Here is a 22,648-nt window from a genome sequence, read left to right as displayed (position 1 = left end):
CCCCAAAAAAAAAAACCAAACCAAAAAAACCTCCATACAGTCAGAACAAAGCACTAAAGAGTTAGGTAGTAGCAAACAACTGCTTTTGTATTTTTTGCTGCTGGTTATTTTGTAACTAATGCAACTTCCCTGCTGACTTGAAGCCCAATACAGATTCGATCCTCTATTTCATAGCACCAACTCTTATACCTGAAGGGTATCTATGCTTCTATGATTTCACTCCGAATTATTTGACTGATTTTTGCATCACAGCAAGTTAACTAATACATGAATTATTTATAAGAATAAGTGAGGTAGTTGTATCCACTTGGCAGTAACGATAGATTTAGGCATCTGCTACTAGAAAACATGAGCTCTGCCAAAATGTCAGATGCTAATAAGTGAAGCAGCTCAATTAAGCTACAAGACGCAATCGCTTTGTTCTACCAAGGATGTAGGCAGGCATATTTCAATCCATATCTGGAACTGACAGGCAGATGCATTTCAGTGAAGAAACAGATCAAAAAAACTGCAATACATACAGCCCTACATCTTCACCTTGCTTGAGAAGTCTCAGGTTTTTAAGGTGCTAGTCTGACTTATTATGAGTTCTCAATAAAGCATGCAAAATAGCTGAAGCGGTGTCAGTTTTAATCAACAAACCAATTAAAGACTTTAATCAAGTTCACTTTATCTGTTCAACAGTATGTTCACATCAAATTATTTTTAACGGCTGTTTAATATGCAGATTCTTTGCATTTTAATAACACTTTCAACAGTGATATGTAAAAAGAAATGTGCTGTTACAATAGGAAACAGCACTCACATACATTGAGAAAACCCACTTTAAAAATGATGGGAAATATGTCATCTCAGAATCTAATGCGTTGAGTCAAAAAACACAGTTGCCATGTAAAAGCCATGGACTATCACCTGCTTTTAAGAAGGATGCAAGAGTAAATGGTGCTGTTGATTCTTTCCTCTTCCACCTTGTGTGACTAACTGTACTGCTCAAATGCTGTATTTATGCAGACAAGATCTAGAGTTGATATTTGAGGCAGAAACAAGTAAAAGTTTGTTTCAAACAAACATTTACCTCCCTGTAGCCAAAGTCAATTTTTTTTGTGATGAAGGAGAATTACCTGCAGGTGATTCATTCCGGAAGGAAGAATAATTTTCTGCAGTGTGTCAGGTTCTTGTGTTTTACTGGTCCCCAGACAAAATGCACATTTGTATAACACAGAAACTGCTGCAGTTATACAAGGAACATTTGAAAATCATATGCATTTTAATGCTAGAATGAACAAAATGTTAGCATGTTTTCAGAATGACTAGCAATGTTTTTAAAGCAGCTGAAGTGGCTCATAACAGTATTTGGCTGAGATACAGAAAAAGAGCATCATATGATACCTCACAATCCTGTTCTGAGTGTAGATGCCATCACATATTTACAGAACAACCTTAAAGATAATTTTAATTAATTTATTATGGGAAGGATTAGAAAATAAGAATTCTTGTGATTTGACACTTACCTCAGAAGCAGCAGGCAGCCAGAATTCAGACTAGCATTGAAGTACTTAGGCTTGGAATCTGAAGACACTCAGCTACCTGAGATGCAGCCTTAGTATATGATCATGTAAATACTTTTTTCAAGACAAGTGAATCTTCTACTTAGTGTCCTAGAAATTGAATAGTTTCCTCAACAGTAATTTTGGTACATTGAGTTTAGAGTATTAATTAAATTACTGAACTGTGAAACACAGAAGTTTTAACTAGAATTGATTCCACAGAAATGTTGATTTCAGACATACTTTGATGTTGTGTTAATATAGATAGACTTTACATTACTTGTAAACCCCTAATAAGCAATCTTGTTTACTTTCCATACTGAAATTCTATCCCAAAACACTACAAAAATGGAAAAGAAAAAAAAAAGGTTTTAGTTTTACTTTTCAATTCCATCAAGTCATTTAGATGTGTGCTACAGTTTGATGTAATTTTAAACATTATTACCTTTTTACTTTATTGTGGGCATAAAAATACTTTTATTTAACTTGCCTTAGCATCGATCACTTTAGCTAGAAGCTTTTGATGCTTACAAAGTTCTAATTTGTGCAGAATTTGTACTTGCCAATGTTACTTGATGCTTCCAAACGAAAAAATAAAGGCAAAAAACAAATGAACACAGAACACGAGAAAAGGTTCATGCCCAGGAGGTTCCACCATTCCGTGGAACAATGTCCCCAGGAAGTATCCAGAAGTTTCAAAGATCTGACAGACACATGCTGGCAGGAAAGGACTTTCCCTTTATACTTTTTATGGAACTACACTGCACCAAAGGTTTCTGAAGACCACCAGAACTGCTCTGATTGTTCCCACATGGGCTACTCTCAAGATTCCTGCAACTTCTCGCACACTCATTAACTTAGGGTTCAAATGGAAAAAACTTTGCATCCTCACTACAATGCACTAGGGCCAGTAGAGGGAACAATATGGTCAAAGAACAGGACTTTTGGAGACTAGGACAATTTTTGTTTCCTTTTATAAAAAAATTATACACTGCAACAATAAACTTTTATTCTGTCTTCGCATGATGCTCAATTCTCATCACATACCAAGCTGTATGCACCTGTCAATTCAGAAAGCACTTCACACAGGATAGCACATTGCAAGGGAATTCTCAACAAAGGACACGAAAGCTTAGAACAAGTGTATATGTTTGTTTTAACTATTTTCCATTTACTTCTGATTGAAAAAGTGACAGATGATATACCATACCCCACGCCTACACAGGGCCTGCATACTTTCACCACATCAGAAACTGCTGTCACTGCTACTCCTGCTGATGGCTTCCACAAACAGAACTGAGAATACCTGTACAGGGGCAGTTGCCTGTGTAATGTGCATGTGATACAGCTGTGTACCATATGCAAAAACACACAGGTTTATAAAGAAGCACATGACTGAGATTTGCATGTTCTTAGTTCACTACAGGGAACTTTTGTTAGTAACAATGGGCAGACTAACCAGGAGGACTGCACATTAAGTACACAAAAGGAGAGATGCTATGTGTTACAGGAGAAAATAGCACATAATCATTACTTTTAAAATAGATAGCAATGGGAAAAATAGACTTACCTTAAAAACACTAACATGCCTTCCAAGGTTATTCATTTGTGCAATCACACATGCACAGATGCAATATGTAATATGCACAGATGCATTAATGATATTAGTTTTACAGATACTGAATGAAAACAATATCCTCAAGAAACATAACCAAAGAGGTAGAAGTAAAGATGCACAGTAATAGAGAAACATATCACTAAGTTCTAGGTCTGCTCTCCCAAATGACTTACTCAATTACAAAGTATAAATTCAATTTACAAAAACGTTAAGCTTGGAAGGTCTTCAAGTGCTATGCTCAAAACTGGGTCAATTTCAAAATTTGATCCAGCTTCAAAGGTAGAAACTGGCTGCTGTCATCAGTGATTTTCCTGTGGAAATTAAATTCTGCAGTGGGGTCTTCATATTCTATTTTATTTCATTCCCTCCGGATTAATGACACTGTTTAACCTTTTGTAGCTTCAGATTTTTGCATATGTAGGAAAACAACAACATATTATGTTCCAAAAGTGGGCTGGTTGCTCTGAAAAGGAGCTGCGAAGAGGGGCCCATTCAGATCAACAAATCATACAGCTAGTAATTGAAATGAGTAATACACATTTGCAAAAATAAAGAGCTCCTTATTTAGGATGTGACTGAATTAGGGTTTCAAGTGCAGCCTCTCCTGTATACAAATTATGCTATACATTTCTTAATCGTATAGCTACTTCCTGCTTTTTCCATGCAGCAACTTCAATGAACCGCAGTCAAGCAGGGAGAAACTTCCAAGTTGCACTCTCTTAACTTGCACAAAAGATGCTTTAATTACAAAACTTTTATAAATCTTTGTCTGAAAACACCATGGTCAGCTTGCTCACACCTTTCAACACCACTCAACATAACAGTATCTCCTCACTTCAAAAGACATTTATTGTCTTCACAGTGTGCTTAAGCCAAAGCATCAGTTTTACATTCCGGCAGACATACAAAGCAATATTCCCATCAAAGGCTTTACCTGCATTTGTTTTTTCTCACTGAACACATTCAAAACCCAAAGAGATTAGTGTCTTATAGATAATATACAGAAGTATACTATACATATATACCCATGTACAAAGAATGTTACCTGTGCACCAAACTCAAAGGAACACATGCTTGGTATGCAGTTGAGAGCATTCAGTAGATTTTGGATCTGCAAGTGAGGCTCCATTAAAACAAGCATGTAACTAATTGTCCTGCAAAGGCTTGGTTAAGTCACTTGCCCAGAGCCACTCTATGGAATAATGAATCTATATAATAAGGCCATATAAAACTAATCAGGCAATCCTAAGTCTGGCAATCCCAGCTGTTCTTTGGAGTGTGACTTTAGTAAATATTGCCATCAGAGAGGTTCAAAGATGCATTTCCTTAGTCTTTTGGGAAAAAAAAAAGAAAAAAAAGAAAAAAAAAAAAACCAACTATTAAAAATGAGCCAGTTTCTCCATGGTATCATTATATCACTAAGTACACAAAATGGGATTAGAAATTCTAAGGCTGCCATTCAAATATCTTTCATCTCAACACTGAACAGATGTAGTGTAGTGCTAGATCAAGCTCATTAAATCCATGAGCTTAAGATGAAAAACATATGCCTCAAAGAGAACATCAAGTACATCAATCCAGAAACAGCTGAGCCATGGAGGGTGGCAGCATCCTCATCCCTCTGCTCCCTGCTCAGTTTCTTATGGATGAAGGCTGACAGGGCTATTCTCTCCATTCTTCTGAACTCACGTTCACCAGTCAAGCCAAAGTTGCCCAAACACTTCCCAGGTACAAGAGGTCTCATATAGCACGGACTCTTCATACTTCAGGCTCTGATCAGACTCATACCTAGCAAAGAGCCCTGAGTAACAACAGTAGGACATTTTGCCTTTGTTGTAAATCAGCACTGTAACCTACATACACAGTTCACACACAGCAAACTAAATGAACTTCAGCTAAGGTTTCCAATGAAATAATCAAAAGCATTTAAAAAGTTATATAGCTTTACCAAATTCAAAATCAAAACTCAAAATGACAATCATACTGAATCTTCCAGCTAACCACAGATCCAGAATAAGTTTTATAAAAATAAAAAGTAATAATTATGCATTCTACATTAAATCTCCTTCCAGAACCAGGTGTCTTCTCCCTCAAATCAGAGTTTTCTACATATCCATTTTATTTCATGTGACTGCTTATAAACAGAATTCTGATATTTTTTTTTTTGTCTGAAGGCAAATATTTCACCCCTCAAAATAAACAAAAAAGAAGTTAAAAAATGAGGGATGCACATGGCTAAAAAAAGAAATATTTTTACATTTTTTTTAAAACAAACAGCTAATTTTACCAATATACAATTATCATACTTGAACAGTTACTCTAACTTTTTTGATGATCGCCATCTCAATAACCAGCTACAAGGTTTCTAAAAGATTAAAGCAACTCCTCCCACAGACATTCCTATGTTAATGATTAATGTCTGCCATTCTTCAACAAGACTGCTTTGACACATACAACATTTATTTTCCTCTCCACTATTCAGTGATTGTGTTTATTTTTCTGTAATGTTTGAAGAGAGCTGTGCTCCATTCCATAATTATTCCTGAATTGTCTGTATAACTTGAAAATCTACCAAATCACTGTTCAACTGATGGTCCCTTTTTCCAGTCACCTGCTGTCATGCTACTCACACAAAACTAATTGTCAGGTTCACAATGAATCTCACAACCTTTTCCAACCACCCTTCACAATTTTGTTATCTTTTTTTTTTATGATTACCTTCATAACTCCAGCTTTCATGTTAGTTCATACAGAACACCAGCACCTCTCAGCTACTCCACTAAAAAGCATGAGGAGTCCAATCTTCTCACACTAGTTTAAAAGACAATACCTATCAGCTACCCCAAAGAATATTGCAGTATCACAAGCACTGCAGGAGAATAATTTTAAAAGCAAGAACAAAGCAAGACGTAGGCTCAACTGAAAAAAAAAGAATCAAAGACTTAAATTATAGCAGTGATATACAGTGGGGTAACCTTCTGGAGATTAATTGCTCAAATACAACTCCAAACAATTCAGACACCTTCAGAAGCATTTAAGAAATAAAATAAATTCAACAACAGAGAACATTAAATACAGACTTAGGAAATCAGTCAGGACATGGCAGACACCTATCCTCATACAGTTTTTGCCTTAAAGTAGATTAAAAAGTCAAACGGGAAGGAAAAATTTCTCCATGACTGTCACTCAGTTATGCATTGAGAGGTAATAGCTTTACATTGCACCAGAGAAGGTTCAGATTGGATATTAGGAACAATTTATTCTCAGAAGAGCAATGAGGTAATGGAACAAGCTGCCCAGAGAAGTGGTAGTGTCATCATCCCTGGAGGATTTCAAGAAAAGGGTAGGTATGTCACTTAGGGACACGATTTAGTGGGCATGGTGATGATGGGTTGATGGTTGGACTTGATAATCTTAGTGGCCTTTTCCAACCCTTACAATTCCATGATTCTAATGGTACTGTATCCCCACAACTTCTTCCATTTATCAAGTTGAACAACCTGTATTATCCCTTCAAAGAAAATATCTGCAGAACACTATTCGCAATATACTCAGCGGATTCTTTAATTCATTCATCCTGTTTCTTTTATTTTGCCTTGAGCTGCAACATGATTGCTATCAGGGTAGTAAGGCACCGTGACAAGCTAATTATCACATAAGAGATGATACTTGTTACCTCCCCAGGTCATCTTAAAATCCCTTATTTGGATGTAATTTTAAAAGTTATCGGCTTTAGCTTGTGTACCGGTTTAGTCTAGACATTATGCTCTTTCATTTCAGAGCTATCCTAAAAATGAAGGCTTTGCTATTCCGACACAGTTTATTGTTCACGTTATCAGTGCTGATAACAAAGACTGGTAACTCTTCCAGGCTAGGAAGGATAGAATAAACTATTGTTTGGATTTTTTTGTCAGGGCTCCCCTGGAACAAAAGTTACAAGAGGACTCGCCTTCTTAAACCAAGTTTAATGGTTTGGTTTCATAGCTTAAGCTCAGTAGAATTAGTTATCTTTTTCCCCTCAGCTAACTGACTTTCTATGCCACAGATCACTTGCCAAAAATGCGTTCATTTCTGATAACAGCAACAAAACAGGGGAGGAGGTGTATTAGAGCAAGAAATGCATTCATAATACAGAAAGTAGTTGAGGCAGGAGACAGAGACGGAAATTCAAAATAGAAGGCATTTCCTGAAGATTAATGTGTGGGTGGTAGTATCTGATAGCCAAGGGCACAATAGGTTCTGCAATCAGCAGAACTCTGACTGCAGTCCCAGACAACAGAGACGAGGATTGTGCTTATTTTTTTCCCCTTTTTTGCTGTACTCATTTCTCTCAATCTTTAACTGGAATTTCCCTTCACCCTAACACCATTGTTCTCTCAGAGTCAAACCATGTCTGAATAGTGCTACCAAAGTAAAGGACACCTATAAAATGACAGATGTAATTCCTGGTGAAAAAGGCCAGGTGAAAAATACATTTTTCAAATACTTCTAATCTTCTCATATAGAGAGAATGAATGAATTTCAAGCTTAGGAAGCCACACACACTACATATTACTTAACATGTCCCATTCCAACAACCATCCTCCAACAACACCTCCACTGTAAATCAGTACTAACCTGTGACTGGCGCATCTATGTCCAGCAAATTTTTTTCTTGACGAAGAATTGAAGCTCCCTCTGTTATTATTCTCAATGCCACGCTTTCTTCCAGTCTCCCTTCTTTCATAAGGTGTGCCTTTAAGATATCCACACGTGGCTTGCCATCATTATCAAACACTTCCTTAGCTGTGAGCCGGTGACTTGGAGGAAATGGGACAGCTGTATGGAGAAGAAAAAAAATCTGATCAGATTTTAAAGTAAATAAAGCCTCTGTTATAGATCATCACACATTTCAAAGTCATCCCCACTGCCAAACCATATTAGCATGAATTTCCTATTGCCTCTTATAACTTGGAGCTTAAGTTGTCCTTAAATGAAGACATCACCGAAGCTAAGTTATCCAAGCACATAAGAACAGCTATTTCATATTTATTAAAAAATTGACAGGAGGATTTAGGCCAAGATTACAGGCAGACGTGTGAACAAACCAAAAAACATATGGGAATATCAGGGAAAAAAGGGAGTAGAGCAGAGAATGCTGTAGCAGCACTGCAAAGCATTTATATAAAATACAAAAAGCAGTGCAATATTTAATTTACATGTATGGACATGCATAGATACACTCCAATTAAAATGCTGAACTCCAAGACAGATCTCTCTAATGATTTGGGTGATGGCGGAAGATGTTTTCTTCCTATCACATTCAATACATTCAACCACCACCAAGGCATTCCTGAGTGTGAAGCCAACCATACTTCTTCAGAATGGAGTTTAACACAAATTAATAAACTAGTGATGTGCCATGGACCAGCAACCCATGTACTGCTCTCAGATCAAGCCTCAGGCTTGCAACAACCTTCAGATGCTCAGGCATCCTCTCTCCCAAAAAGGGTCGGAGTGAAGAAGGATGGAGTTGCTGCTGCAAGGATGAGGAGCATTATCCCAGCTTAACCTCCTTTCCCTTGCTGTTCCATCAGAGCCACATCAGGCATGGCCTGCCTGGACAGCTGTAGGGTAATTGTACCAAGCTGTGCCCAGCTGCAGGGGGTTATTATAGGGGAGCCTGGAGCAGGGAAAGGAGACTGCTGCATTCTCTGCACAACCTGGCCCCTGGTTCCCTGCTGAGTGCCCCACTGTGAGCTCTGGTACAGTATGAAAAGCAAAACTCAGCACAGCAGATCAATATGCCTGCTGGTTCCAATTTGTTTTACGTTTCATGATCTATTCACTTTGGAAGCAGCCCATAAATTGCACGTATCTTTGGAAGCTCAATCCAAAAACTCTTTACCTGCACTACCAGAAGTAACAGAGCAGATAATAAACAATTGCATTTTGTGTAGCTGTTTGACACAGATAATTTAAACATTAATATCTTCAGAAAATGCTCTCATTTCCTTGATTCAACTTTTTTTTTTTCCCTGCTATAACTCCACCATTATATTCATCAAACACTCTGGTGCAGACTAACGGGTACATGCCTATGAATGCATTGAAAATGGAGCCTGAGAAGTGGAACAAAGTGGAGGAGGAGGTGGTGAAAGCCTGTCAAGTCTCTGACTCCACCTGGATTCTGGGGCACAGAGACAGCCACAGCCACAAGGAAGTTAAAATGCAATGCCTGGGATTCAGAACGTTCTTATGCAGATCTGTTACAGTTTTCTCACTCAATCCACAAGAACACCCAAACCACTTTTAATCAGCTTATGCTTTGACCAATACTTCTGTGACAAGTGGTTAACTGGTGAAGACCAAAGCCTTGTTTTGCTCTTTGCAGTTGCTGTGGTTAAGCCAAGCCCGTGAGGCTCACAGAAATCAGTGGGTTAAATGCTTTGTGGATCTTTGCAGTAGATCCACAGCAGGCTTCAATTCCTCAAGAACAAACAACTGCATACACGAGCTATGAACAACTCCTTATACAACATCAGATTAAAAAAAACACTGCAAGGAAGAGGAAGGTGAGGGAGAGAACTCAGCAGTTCCACATGCCTGTATAAATACATAAAAAGATCCTTCCCCCTTCCTAAGTTTGGAAAGGAGAGGGAAAAGCTGTTACATATCTCCAGTCCATGTGGCAAGAAGAAATACCAGCATGAGATTGCATTGCTTTGTGATGAAAGCAGCCTCTCTTCTTCCCCTCAAGTACTGTGGTATGAAAACCTCTGCAGCGCAGCGCTTCTTACAGGTAACTGCCATACAGGAACATATGCCAGGAGAAGATTTTTGCATTTATAAAGATGGAGAGCAAAACAAACAGCAAGCAAGCACACAAACAAAAACAACTCTGAGATGTTCCTTCTGATTAACAGAAAAATATGGCACATGCTGCAGCACTGGAAGAGCTCTGCAGGCAGATTTCAGAAACATGTACCAGAGGCTAATTAGAGAAAAAAAGATACTGTTCCAATAGCAGATGATTAATGATTAATTAGCACAAACATGAGCAACTGAATAGAGCACAAATTGCATCTTCCATTATGAGAATATTAATTTTGTATATACACATGCAGAGTGCTTGCACAGACCAACATAAGAAATGGCCATGTTCACGGGGAAATTCATTGCTGGAATCAACAAATGCCACAAGAAATCAGACGCCTTTTTAAAGATATAACAAACATTTAGTTTCCTCTGCTTTAGATAGCAACATTACTCTACAAATACATGGGCACCTATTCATTTCTCCATACCTGCTTGTTAGCACATGTAACACAACTACTTCTCTCCTAGTGCTATTGTTTTTATCAGAAATAAAACTGAGGGCATAATCAGACAGCATCCGTGTCCACAGCATCCACAATGGGGAGAAGCAGATGAAAAAATAGCAAATAGGTAAAAACAGAAAACAATATTCCAACTTTATTCCCCCATCCTTTTAAAAATGACCTGCATTTTTTAAATTTTGTGAAGCAAAATATTCTGGGGCCTGTATAATTCTCTTCTAAACATTAGGATTCTGTGGAGACAAGGAACAGCAATGCCACAGGCTCTGTGCAAGCAGGAGGGAGGTCTGGAGGCAGAGCCAGAGGGGAGGCACGAGGGAGGGCTGCAGCATCCAGCCCCTCACCACGCTGCTGCAACCAAGGGTGGGAGTCTGCATTCCCACCGGGCAGAACCTTGGACACAGAAACAGGATGGACTGTAACATGTGCATGCACACCACGAGTGCGTGTTGAAGAAGTTCAGTGACAAATCCCACAAGAACACTACCCAAGGAAGCCATGCAGGCCACCCACAACTCTGTACCACTTACAGCCAGGTCACCACTCCTTTTTGTAGTCATTTAAGGCCTTTTAAAGGCACACCATTTATTTCCTGGTATTGGCATTTGGAAAGAAAAATCTTCTTGTGAGATTCTGTCATCAGGGTGCAGTAATAAAACAGGCTACAGCAAAAAGCCATGCAACAAAGACTTTTAACCCTTTATCGCACCCTGCCAATAGCATCTTCCTGAATCTGGAAATACTAGAAGATAGTATTTAGATTCTTAGTGCTTTTAATTTACTTTTTTTTCCTTGTGCATTCAGGCCTTTTGAGCACGTTCCAGCAAATGGAGAATAAGTGCAACCTGCTACGTTGGTGTTCTTCAGATTCCTGCAGAACCCACCTCACTGCTAACACAGCCACCAAAAGGTCAGACCTCGGTACCACTGCACTTAAATATTAAGCAACCTCTCCAGAACAAATAAATAAACCATAACAAGCTATGCTTAATTAGTCTGAACATGTGTGCACACATAAATAAAATACAAGCATGTGGCAAAGAAAGCATTATTTTGTTTATATATTATTCATTTACAAACCAAGCTGTACACTGCATTAATAGCCTCTGAGGAGGCTACCCATCCCATCAGTATTCAAGTTCCTTGCATTTAATCTCCCCTCTGCAACACTTGCCTTGTAACTTCACATAACTAAGGCTGCATGCCTATACGTAACTATGCCTAGATCATGGCATATTTCTCTAAAGAAAATGAGTCAATGTTTTCCTCTTCATCAGTAAATGAAACACACCAGTAACTACCATCATCACTACGCTACAGTGCATTGCATTTGTTTGATGGCAATTTACAGCTTGTACCTCAAGAAACATTGGCACTGCAACAGTGGTGAGAGCACAGGTTCTTAAACAAGTCAATACTTCCTCCACACGTAGAAAAAAAGATCTCTGCAGCAGAAAACAATATTCCAGCTTAATTCCCCCCTCCTACTTAGTCACAGTCTTTGGACTCAGGATACATAACATTTTCCCCTGCCATCTCAGATATCCCAACAAAATTGCTTTCTCAAAAGACAGTACCATTTGGAATAGCTACCTAAACACCTTTCGCAGGCTGACTTTGCAAGTCTACCCTCATTTCACATCTCTGTTCAACGCAGGGCACATTCTTGGGTATTCTTGGTGAACAATAACAACATCCATACCAGTCAGCTCATGGTCACGCAGACCATTAGATAAAGAAGCAGACAAAGACCAAAATGTTTAAATATTAACATCAGGTTAAAAAGTTGCATTTCTGATTGACTTTATTCCTATATAGTTGCCTATGAACTTCTAGCTTATAAGGTTACTATGAACCAAAGGGAGAGAATCATGATTTTTTTTTTTCCTCCAAGAACACAACTTACTTCAGGCAACATATAGGAACTAGAAAATGAGTCACTGTCACTGATCACTGCTGAGAGGAACAGGGTGAAGCCTCCTGGCAGCACAGAGCTCACCAAAGCAGGGAGATGGGGAATAGCACTGCCAAAATCTGTTTTAACACTGACACATACAGCAAGAGAACACAACTGTCACATGACAAATAGCCTTTTCCACAGATTTCCTCAGGCAGCATTTAGATGATGTTTTTATCTCCACATACATGTTATCTAGTTATCTGGCAACAGATTTGCCACTCAAACCCAGTGGAACCTTTGATATTTTCTTAACCTGCACATTTTCTTAGCAGGTATTTCAAAGGTTTTAAGAGTAATAAAGAAGAGAGCGAGTTATTTAGAAAACACAATTTCTTTACAGTATAAAAATGTGTACCATTGCATTCATAGCATATGCAAGTTCTTGGGGGGTAGGGGGTTGTCCACGTCAATTATGGAGCGTAAAATATATCACTAACTGGTTAAAAAAAAAAAATCCAAGTATTTGTATGACAGTACAAAACTCAACTCAAAACCATAATTTTCTCAGTGAAACAAAAAGCAGTATTCATATTCTGCTGCTCCCTAACTAGAACTCTCAGGTTTCATTTTTCATTTGCTAGCTTCATTAAGGGTAGGCACATTTGATGCGAACCCTACCTGGAAGCTATTAGTGACTCTGATACATCATTAGAAATAGCAACCTCTCTCCAATATATCAAACTTTAGTGCATTATTTCAATGCATCATATATTTGAAGCCTATTTATTTATTTATTTTACTAGATCCATTTATCAGATTTTCATTAAAACAATTTGACAGAATTAACTAAGTGCTGATATAATAAGAATAACAGAAACTCAAAGCTGAAAAATACATCTACAGTATAAAAGAAATGATGAGGTTTACCAATTATCTACTGAAATTTAGAATAAATCTTCCCAGGACTAAGCAGTACTTCCAAAGTTGGAAGAGCTCAGCACAGATGTATTTGTTTGAAGATGTAATCAAATACATCTCCCAGACAAGGCATGCTACTTTGCAGAAAGGTGACTGTTAGCAGGGGTCAGCTAGTCAATAAAATACCAAGAAACATTCCATCATGAAGAAGATGCTGGTACATGAAGTCACCTTAGAGAAACAGCACTTGTGTGTCAAGTTAGGAAACTGAAAAGCTCATTGCCCAACCAAGGTCACTTTTAGCAAACATACAAGTAAAATAAAAAGAGAAGAGCTCTTTGGCAGATGTGTGAAACAGCTGTCTCAGTTGGCAGCATGGAAACCAAACCACTTGAGAAGAGGTAATAATACCTGCAGCCCAAAATTAATTATTATCAATAGGAAGCTGCTCAATTGCTGTTCAAGTGGCTATCCAATTTTAGTTGCCGACATCATTATCAAAAGGTACTAGAGGCTGGAAAGGCAGTTGCTTCACAAAACAGACTGATGAATCATGCTAGCAGCATTTCTTTGTATCTGCACGCCAGAATAAGGAGAAAAGAAAAAAAAAAGAAAAAAAAAAAAAGAGAAGAAAGAAGTGGCTGAGACTTCTTCAAATATTTCACCTCTGAGGAGTTAACTCACAATTTTCAGCATCTCTGGACACTTCACTCCCAACGAGAATACACAACAGCAACAACAGAAGTGTCCCAGAGCAGCTCACCCAGCTGTGCACAGACACTGTGCTGGGAAGGTGCTTGTAAAAGAAAGGGCTATGTCAAGCCAGTGGGTCCTCAATCTACTGCCAAGGTATTTCCCTACACTAAGATTCCCAAAGTGTCGAGCTAATTAAAAAGACAAGTGATGCCCTCATTCTACCTGCTTTCCTGAAAGCTTGTAAAACTACCATTTTCACTCAGAATAATTGCACTTTTTAACCTACAGATAACTGAAATCCGAATGAAACTTCAACCATTACTTCACATCTACCACTTCAGCAACTCATTCTCCTGCAGTAAGAAGCTGCGTGCAATCTCAAAGGCCAGAAAGCCATGTGGCATGTCGAGAGCTGGGTGAAAGTGAACTACTGGCCATGCTAACAGGCAATGCAAGCCCCTCTGGCAAGCACACATGACCTCCTCACCCCTCACTAGAAATGCCCTGCCTAAAAGCCAAGCATACCATAAGCAGCTCTGATGTGTTAAATTTCCGCAATACACATGGAAGACAATCTTCTACCTAGAACACATTTGCAGGATTTGAGCATTAAAGTTGCAAAAGAATGATTAATTCTCTCCCTATACTGTGCTACTTTACAAGAGAAACCTGCATCCCAGCAGCTTCAGAGCAGAGACTGTACTTAGAACCAGAGCTGTTTTGTTATCTTGCATTGATGGTACCTCAGTTTGGACAAGCATTTCAATAAGGACCATAAGTGTCCATTAACTTGGAACCCAAAGAACAGTGCCTTCAAATCTGAATTCTTAACAGCCTTTCCATCAAAGTTGCCTATTCTTTGAACTATCAGGCAAAGAGAATTAAAGGCTGCAGCACTACTGTTCCCCACCATTTCAAGAATTGGTTTGGTCTCTTCAACAAGTGATCAGCCTCCTCCAGAATGTACAGTCCCTAACAATAAGCCAAGTACCTAGCAAATCTTGGCTTCAACTATTTAAAACAATATAGCCAACATAACCAACGCACTTAGAAACTCAGAGTAAATTATATTTGAAAAGAACAACTGTAAGAAGATATTCCAACTGATGTCACTACAAAGAAATACCACTAAAGAGACAAAACAAAAACAAAAAGAACACCAGCCATCAATACTGGATTGAATATACTTAATATTCGCCACAGGAAACCTTAATGTCCTACAGAAGAGTATGAGCATAGAAATTCTTTAAAAAGGTTAGAGCAAGAACACACTCTTACTCTGAGCTCAACTTAAGAGTAGTGAAATGCACAAAGACCAGGATATACACAAGACTGTCTCAGTTGTCTGATGTTAGTCTGGTAAATTGTTTGACATATATCCATCCCAACTGCTCTGAACGCTTCTGATACCAGTAGCAAACATAAATTTGGATTACTGTTAGTTGAAGGATTTTTTAGATTTTGTTTGTAACAGTTCCAGTCTCTCTCTAATCTTGCCTCCCTGGTTGTTATTAATGAGCAATTTAAAAAAATCCTGAAAAAAGTCATATGAAAACTTGAACAGACAAACATCTAGAGGTGTACAGATGTCACACAGAATACCCCAAGAGCTTAAGGGAAAGTGCAGGTTGGAAAGGGGGAAGGGAAAGAGATACACTTGAAAACAGCTGCCTTGAAGAAAAACCTCATAATTCCAAGAAGTTTGGGTTTGTTTGAAATACGAAATTGTAGGCTATGCAGTTATGTAGTAACAGCATTCCCAAAGCACATTTTGTCCACCTACTGGAAAAAACAAAACAAAACAAAACCTAACAGTTTTACTGAGCACAAAGCAACACACAATCCTGTAAAATATTACAAAAATATTTCCTTTCCCTATGTTCAAAATCATACACGAATATTTTTTTGACATTTAGTTTTCCCTCCTGTCCTCAGTTTATGGATAAAAAACAACTACAAAATAAAAGAGAAAGGAAAAATTAAGTTTAACAGGAAACATTTCCAATTAGGACCAAAACATACAGTTAAAGCTGGAAAATGTGATTGTAGCTTCCCAGCCTCATCAGCAAAGTTTGTTTTTCTACTTTGTGTGTTACACCCAAGTTTTTCCACAGGCCTCCAACTGCATACTATTGAGCTTTGTTTTTATTAGCTTTTGGAACAGAGAACAATAATTATCCACAGTTTAAATTCCTTTATAGGAACAATTCATTTGGAGAAAACAAAGTCAGAGGGGAAAAAAAACCCTGCAACAATGGAAAATACCAAAGATCTTCCAAGACTCAGATAAGGAATCAGGCACACTCCTCCTTCCCCCAAGATACTTGAGTGATGAATAACTTCACTTCTGTGTTAAGACATAAGCACTGTTCCTGATTGGTAGTAATTAAGAAGCAATTGCACGTGGGTAATAACTGAAATTATCTAAATCTACTGGAAAAAATGTATAGATTCTTGGACCTGAATAACTTACAGCTGTCAATACAGGTTACCATTTTGATCTGGATTTCTGGTTCATCCTATTTCACTACCAAATTTCAGCCTTGTATTTGGCAACATATATATATATATGTATAAATATGAAAATAGATAAAAACATAAATGAAAGGAGTGCTGCAGACAGTTCCTCACCAAGAAACTGAAATCATAATTAATTCCCCATCACAGCCTTTGAGCACCATGAAGTACCTAACCAAGTTTGGTCAGGTTAAGGTCTGCTGTGACAGGCAGAGGGGAAGAAATGCAAACGTTTTCCTTTCCAAAGCTTCTCCATCAGGACAAGATTGAACTACAATGAAATTTCAGCATGCAAAAACTTACTAAATGTGTGGGATCTTGCAGTTGACCACAAATGTGTTAAAAATGGTCTTAAGAGGAAAGATGAGGAAGTGAAAGTAAAAGCAGCTTGTAGTCTGAGATATTCTACTTCATAACACTTAGGCTTAAATGTTTTGGACAGAAATTGCTTTGCTTAAATGCCATACTATAGAAAGTTACCTCCTGGAACACCAAACACTAGCTCAACTATTGCTGCTACAAGAAAGCTAGGAAGCTATTTCCCAAGCAGAGGAAATGTAATTTCCTGCTAGCATTACAAAGTAATCCCTAAAAAATGTACCTGTATGTTGCAACATTCCAAATTTTGTATGTTTTGGTATTTAGTAATCAACACCTTGCTCAAATAGCCTGCACTCTCTAAGACAAAGTCACGGGGATAGGAGCACTAACAGATCTTGGTATTTTACCTCTGGCTTCTTCCGGGCTCTAAGCTGATAGCACTGACCAGTGCCACTTTCAAGTAACGTGTTTGAATTGTTCAAGTTCTGATTTGCCTACAAATCTACTTCCTCTTCCCAAAAGCCTCAGGGAAAAAAAAAAAAGGGGGGGGGGGGGGGAAGAGAGGGGAGAAGGGGGAAGGGAACCCAACAACAAGAAACCAACACTGCCATATTTCTACACTTGACCTAATCCAGTAACTTTCAGGATGTGGAAAACAAAACATTAATGTCTGAGCTATTCCATGTGAACTAAATAAAAAAATAATGCTGATCTGTAAATGGTAAAATGGTTTATTTTGTATTTCGCTACTCATGAGAAATGTATAAAGTAGCAGATCTACAACAGCACTTTCCAGATCAGACAAGGCCAAAGCTATATATATAAAAGAATAAATGCTTATGACCATAAATACGTGCCTGGCACTTTGTGCATAAGGAGCCAATTTAACTTTAAAAAGTACTCGAAAACAGTAGTTGATGAATTATTATTTTTTATTATTATTTACTACCAAATGGCTTTGCTTTTTTTAGTTTTTTGCCTTTGACAGAAGTTTTAAGTCAGCATAAAGTGAATCTATCTATACAGACTCATACTGGATCACACTTCATGAGGAACTTCTCATAGTCACAGAATTATATTAAAACTGAATTCCTGTTCAGTCATAATGGACAGCCATTAGACACAAACACTTGACTATATATGAAAACTAATTTGCGTCAGGTTGCAAATATTATGATCTGCTTACAACCTTTTCTTGGTATTGGCCAGGTCGTGTACTTGAAAAAAGCACCAACACAAAGCTATCAGTCTTTCTTTATCCCCCTTTGTAGCTTAATAGATAGACACTAACAGCCTTTGGGGCAAGGTTTGGCTTTGCCTAGATTAGAATTGAAGGACATAAAAATCACATTACACGAAGTCATACTAAATAAATACTGCTTAAATGACTGGCTGCTCCTGAAACTAATCATCTCAGCACATGCTCAACGCAATCTGTTTTGTCTTGCCTGGTATCTGCAATATTGGTTGCTAGTTCAACCTAATACCCCAACTAGAAATGCTTTTCAAGACCTATGTGAACCTTTACTAGGGGAACTCAGCACATAATTTTCATAAGAGTGCCAGCAGAGCATAAAGGCCACGCTAGCCCTCTGCCAGCCCTCTGCAATCAGTGCCTTTGCCTTCCATTCCTGACAAAAAGGAATTGACACTGCATGAGCTGCATGAAGTGATTCCCAATGACTCCCTGCTCCTCCTCCAACACACTTGGGAACTAGTTTTCTTGTGATGTTATTACAGTTCACATAGATCAGTGCTAAAGATTATGGACCGCATTCATCACTGTATTATGCCACTGTAATTCCATTAAATAAATGTTCTTTCTAATCCAGCATTAGCAGATCCTACCATGAGCCCTGAAACAGGGTTCAGCCTGCTCTAGATGCCTAAATAAAACTTACCAAACTAAATCGAGTTACACTGGCACTAATCTGAAGTAATGTGGCCATGAATCAGGCCTGGTATTTTTGTTCTGCTTTCATGGCTTGGCTCTACTACCAGATACACCATTTCGTGTCAACAAGGAAATTTTCTCTTGGAATCATCTCCAAAGTAGTGCCGCTCAGCATTCATATTTATTTCCATCAATTAACCTGGATTGCTGTAAAAAGCTGCTTTTAGTTTAAAAAAATATATATATCTTTGGGAAAATACAGATGTAAATAAAACAAAGTTTTTGTTGATAGGCCTGCTGTACTTCAGTGGGCTTTTTGTTTTGTTTTGTTTTGTTTTAAATGCTGTTGTTGAGCCGAGTTTTATCTGGGTATATGTGGCAGCAGCACAGCCAGTTTGAAAGCCATCAACATAAGCCTCTAGCCCTGTATTTAACGGGATATTTATTACAAATCCTCCTTTTATTCTGCCCTAAAGTTGCTTTTATATTTTTGTAAGCCGTATCTTCACTCAAATCTCAATTGCTGTGTAATAAACAGATAAAAATGAATCTGTCTAAACTTATAACTTTGCTAATAATCTCCAAAACATCCTGTTTTTAAGCACAATATTCAAGTTTTAAAAAGCAGTTTTATTAGACTATGAGAGAGCCAAAGACGTGCTTCATTCCCAGCTGCTACATAGAAACAATTTAATCCTGACTTGCCCATGACTCCATCCACAGAGAGAGACGGGGGGGCTCTCAACTGCTGACAGTGAGGCAGAGGGAAGCCCTGATGGCCACAGCCCTCACCTGAAGTCCTTCAGAGTAGAACAGGCCCCATTTCCCTCAAACTATGCTCAGGACTTTTCCATCAGGCAGAGCATCCTTCACAGTCAACTGCTGTAGCTCAGTGAATGAGCGATGTTCAACACCATCTCCTCCTCTTAGTTTACATCCCAGCTTTCAGCTGTTTCAGGGTGAGTTTTGGAGGTCCTCTTCCCCACCCTGAGCCCAAAACACGTTCTGAAGATGACTCAGAAGTGCTAGATCAGATGATGAAAGAGGGATCCCAGCACGCTGGAAACCTAGGCAGATGTATGCTAGCAGGTAGAGGAGAAACAAGTTTTGCTCCAAGCACTCCACCATATTTAACATTCAGTGGCTGCTGGGGAAAAGAATGGCTTCATCTAAGGCCAGGAACATGGACGGTGCTCTTCTCCTGCACGAGCGACCATTCTTCACTCCTTAGCAGTTTGACTTTATTTCTGCTAGCTGTCAAGAGAAGCCAAGGAAATTGTTTTTTTTAACTCCAGGAAGAGATAAGCAGAGTATTAGTGCATCTCCCCAAGAATTTTTAATTCTCCTCAAACTGAGGAGTTTTAATTAACTTGGAATGCAAGCATGGATGTAGGACAAATGGAGGGGATTGAGAGGAGAAGAAGAGAGGGACAATTGTGCAAGTTATTGGTGCAGCAGGTCAAGTTTGCAAGTTTACTAAAAACTGTTATTAATCATGAATGTTAAGGCAGATATAAAATTAACATTACTTACAGAAAGAGAACAGTAAAAACAAAATCAGCAAATAGGTCTCAAGTCAGGTCAAGCCACGGGTGCTGTTGATGTGGAAATAACAACAAATCCATTCACCAGTAGAGTGCAAACAATCAAACTAATCTACGCATTTTCACTGGTTCTTTATATCTCAAAATCATCCGTTCACCCTGTTATCAAAATACGACTTTTATCTCTTATTATTTCTTTTTTTAAATTAATGACCACAGAAAGATCCTTCTAGGGATATCAGTGGTCTAAGTAACATTGCTAGTCTACTGCATGATTACCATGATGATGCAAAGCAATCTGACAAACCTAGAGAAGCAGGCCATATCCACAATATAGTGCCGATAAGTCACCCTGCACATACAATCCATGAACGTGCGAGCTGCTTTTTTTTTCTTCTGAGAAATAGTACTGTGCTGTTCTGTTTTGCTAGATACATTACTTCATTTCTGCATATCATCTTGAGTCAAGAAAAACAATTTTGACTTAAGTGGGACATGGAACTGTTAGTGCTTTTATTCAAATATCAAGAGGCTAGTTCCTGCTACTAGTAAATGAAAGAAGCATCTTTCCAAGATTGCAGTTATTTTTATCATTGAAAAATGGTTTTGCATTAAGTCTACAATAAAGGCCCACAGATGAAAGGCATGCTTTACAATAAGGCAAAAGGCAAGAGGATTCACTGGTTATTGCTTTATGCACATTTCCAGCCCCTTACAAGAGAGGCAGCAGGAAGATCAGAGACACTCAGGGAGAAAACAAACAAACTAACTAACTAACTAACTAACAAATAAATAAATCACAGCCTGAACCAGCAGTAGGAAGAAAAAAAAAAAAAAAAAAGGAGGAAGTAAAAGGTAGGAAAAAGGAGTTTGATACATGCAGCAAAATGTCTGAGACAATGCTGCGTACTGATTCAAGCCAGACTAGCCGAGGTGAAAACATCACAAAATGAGCAAAATATTTGCCACATCTCTCAGTCGAGAGCCCCCTCTAGATCCTGCAGATGTCTGATATTTACTCACAACACAAGCACTTCAAACCATTTCTGTTAAGGCTGACCTGGTTTTCTCCTAGGAAAAGAATGAAGTTCTTAGCAAAGCAGTTTGTTTAGAGAAAGGGCAAAACTCTTTTAGCTTTCATCATACACAAGAATGACATTCAGAGATGAGACATCATTAACTGGAAGATAAGAGTCAAAACAAACACCTTGATGACTTGAAAGGTACACGAAGAATTACAGAGCCAGCACTTCTCTGGGGATGTTATGACCAAATTAACAGTTACTACAAGGAACACATTAACAAAAGGAAGCACCTTTAAAGTTTACAGGTACTCCACACTAGGTAATTCACCCTATATGCTTTCAAAATCAACAGGCTTTAATACATACAAAGACGCACCGCCAAGTTTTGAGTTATTAAAACATTTGCAAAAATTACTGTGATTATGCCTCTTGGACTGATTTTTCTGCTGTTACCTTCTGTTACTCTGCAGCACTGCAGTGAGTGCTGAAGTACCACTCACTTAGGCACAGACTGCATCTGGACATGAAATATGTATAATACTCTGCATGACAATTCTAAATAAAACATTTATATTTTGCATTTACTAGACAACCTACTGAGGAAAAATGCATACCATGGTGGTATCAAGAAATACTGCTCATGTTTTTTTCTACATACTCACATGCATAGTAAGTAATAAAGGAGGGAATTACAATTACAGAAATAAACAAATTATACACCTGTGTTTGTGCTTGCATTTTCACTCACACAAGAAAAATGTATACAGATTACATCCACATAGCCTTAACAGATAACATATGTAGAGAAAAGTACAATCGCTAAAACAATTTCTATTTGTTTTTCACATAAAAAAAAATAATAATAATAATTCCACATCACACTTAGGTTTGCTGACAGGTAACATCACAGTGCACAAATGCAACTAATTGGTCACTTCTGAGAGAGACCCCTATGAAATTAAACCAATTCTGTAAAAGTTTGGAGGAAGTGTACGAAGTCTCACCATTACAAATGAGATACTCCAGCTGAAATCAAAGGGCAATGAACACACTGATTCATATACTCCCAAAAGGTTCGAGGACCATAACTAGCAAACACACAGAATAGCTGTAAGGCTTCTAAACTGTGTTAACTTTCAATCAATACAAATTCAAGCACAAACTCCCAAATGCACATTACCACCACAAATTCCTATTCCATTTGAACAAGTTTTTAAGGGAAAACGTAAACAGAAATGTACCTTGGGGCTGGGAGTACCTCAGGCAATCTAGATCCTTCAGATCCTTATAAAACAAAGGGTATTGCGCCCCAAGTGCATACTGAAAGAAATTTCTCAGTACCAGTTACC

At 38.2% G+C, this 22,648-nt stretch overlaps 1 protein-coding gene across 5 annotated transcripts in view; it reads right to left on the bottom strand.

Annotated features, from left to right (window-relative positions):
• The window catches only part of PPP3CA (protein phosphatase 3 catalytic subunit alpha), a 190,083-nt gene that overhangs the window by 97,619 nt on the left and 69,816 nt on the right, over positions 1–22,648 (bottom strand). For all 5 annotated transcript variants that reach the window (XM_052681488.1, XM_052681489.1, XM_052681491.1 and 2 more), the window contains exon 2: positions 7,783–7,983. In XM_052681488.1, coding sequence (XP_052537448.1) covers positions 7,783–7,983 — 201 coding nt within the window. The remainder of the gene's footprint in view (positions 1–7,782; positions 7,984–22,648) is intronic.

This window comes from Tympanuchus pallidicinctus, unplaced genomic scaffold, assembly GCF_026119805.1.
Source record: "Tympanuchus pallidicinctus isolate F22 unplaced genomic scaffold, pur_lepc_1.0 scaffold2, whole genome shotgun sequence".
NCBI classification, from domain to species: domain Eukaryota; kingdom Metazoa; phylum Chordata; class Aves; order Galliformes; family Phasianidae; genus Tympanuchus; species Tympanuchus pallidicinctus.
This window is presented reverse-complemented; position numbering and strand designations above follow the sequence as displayed.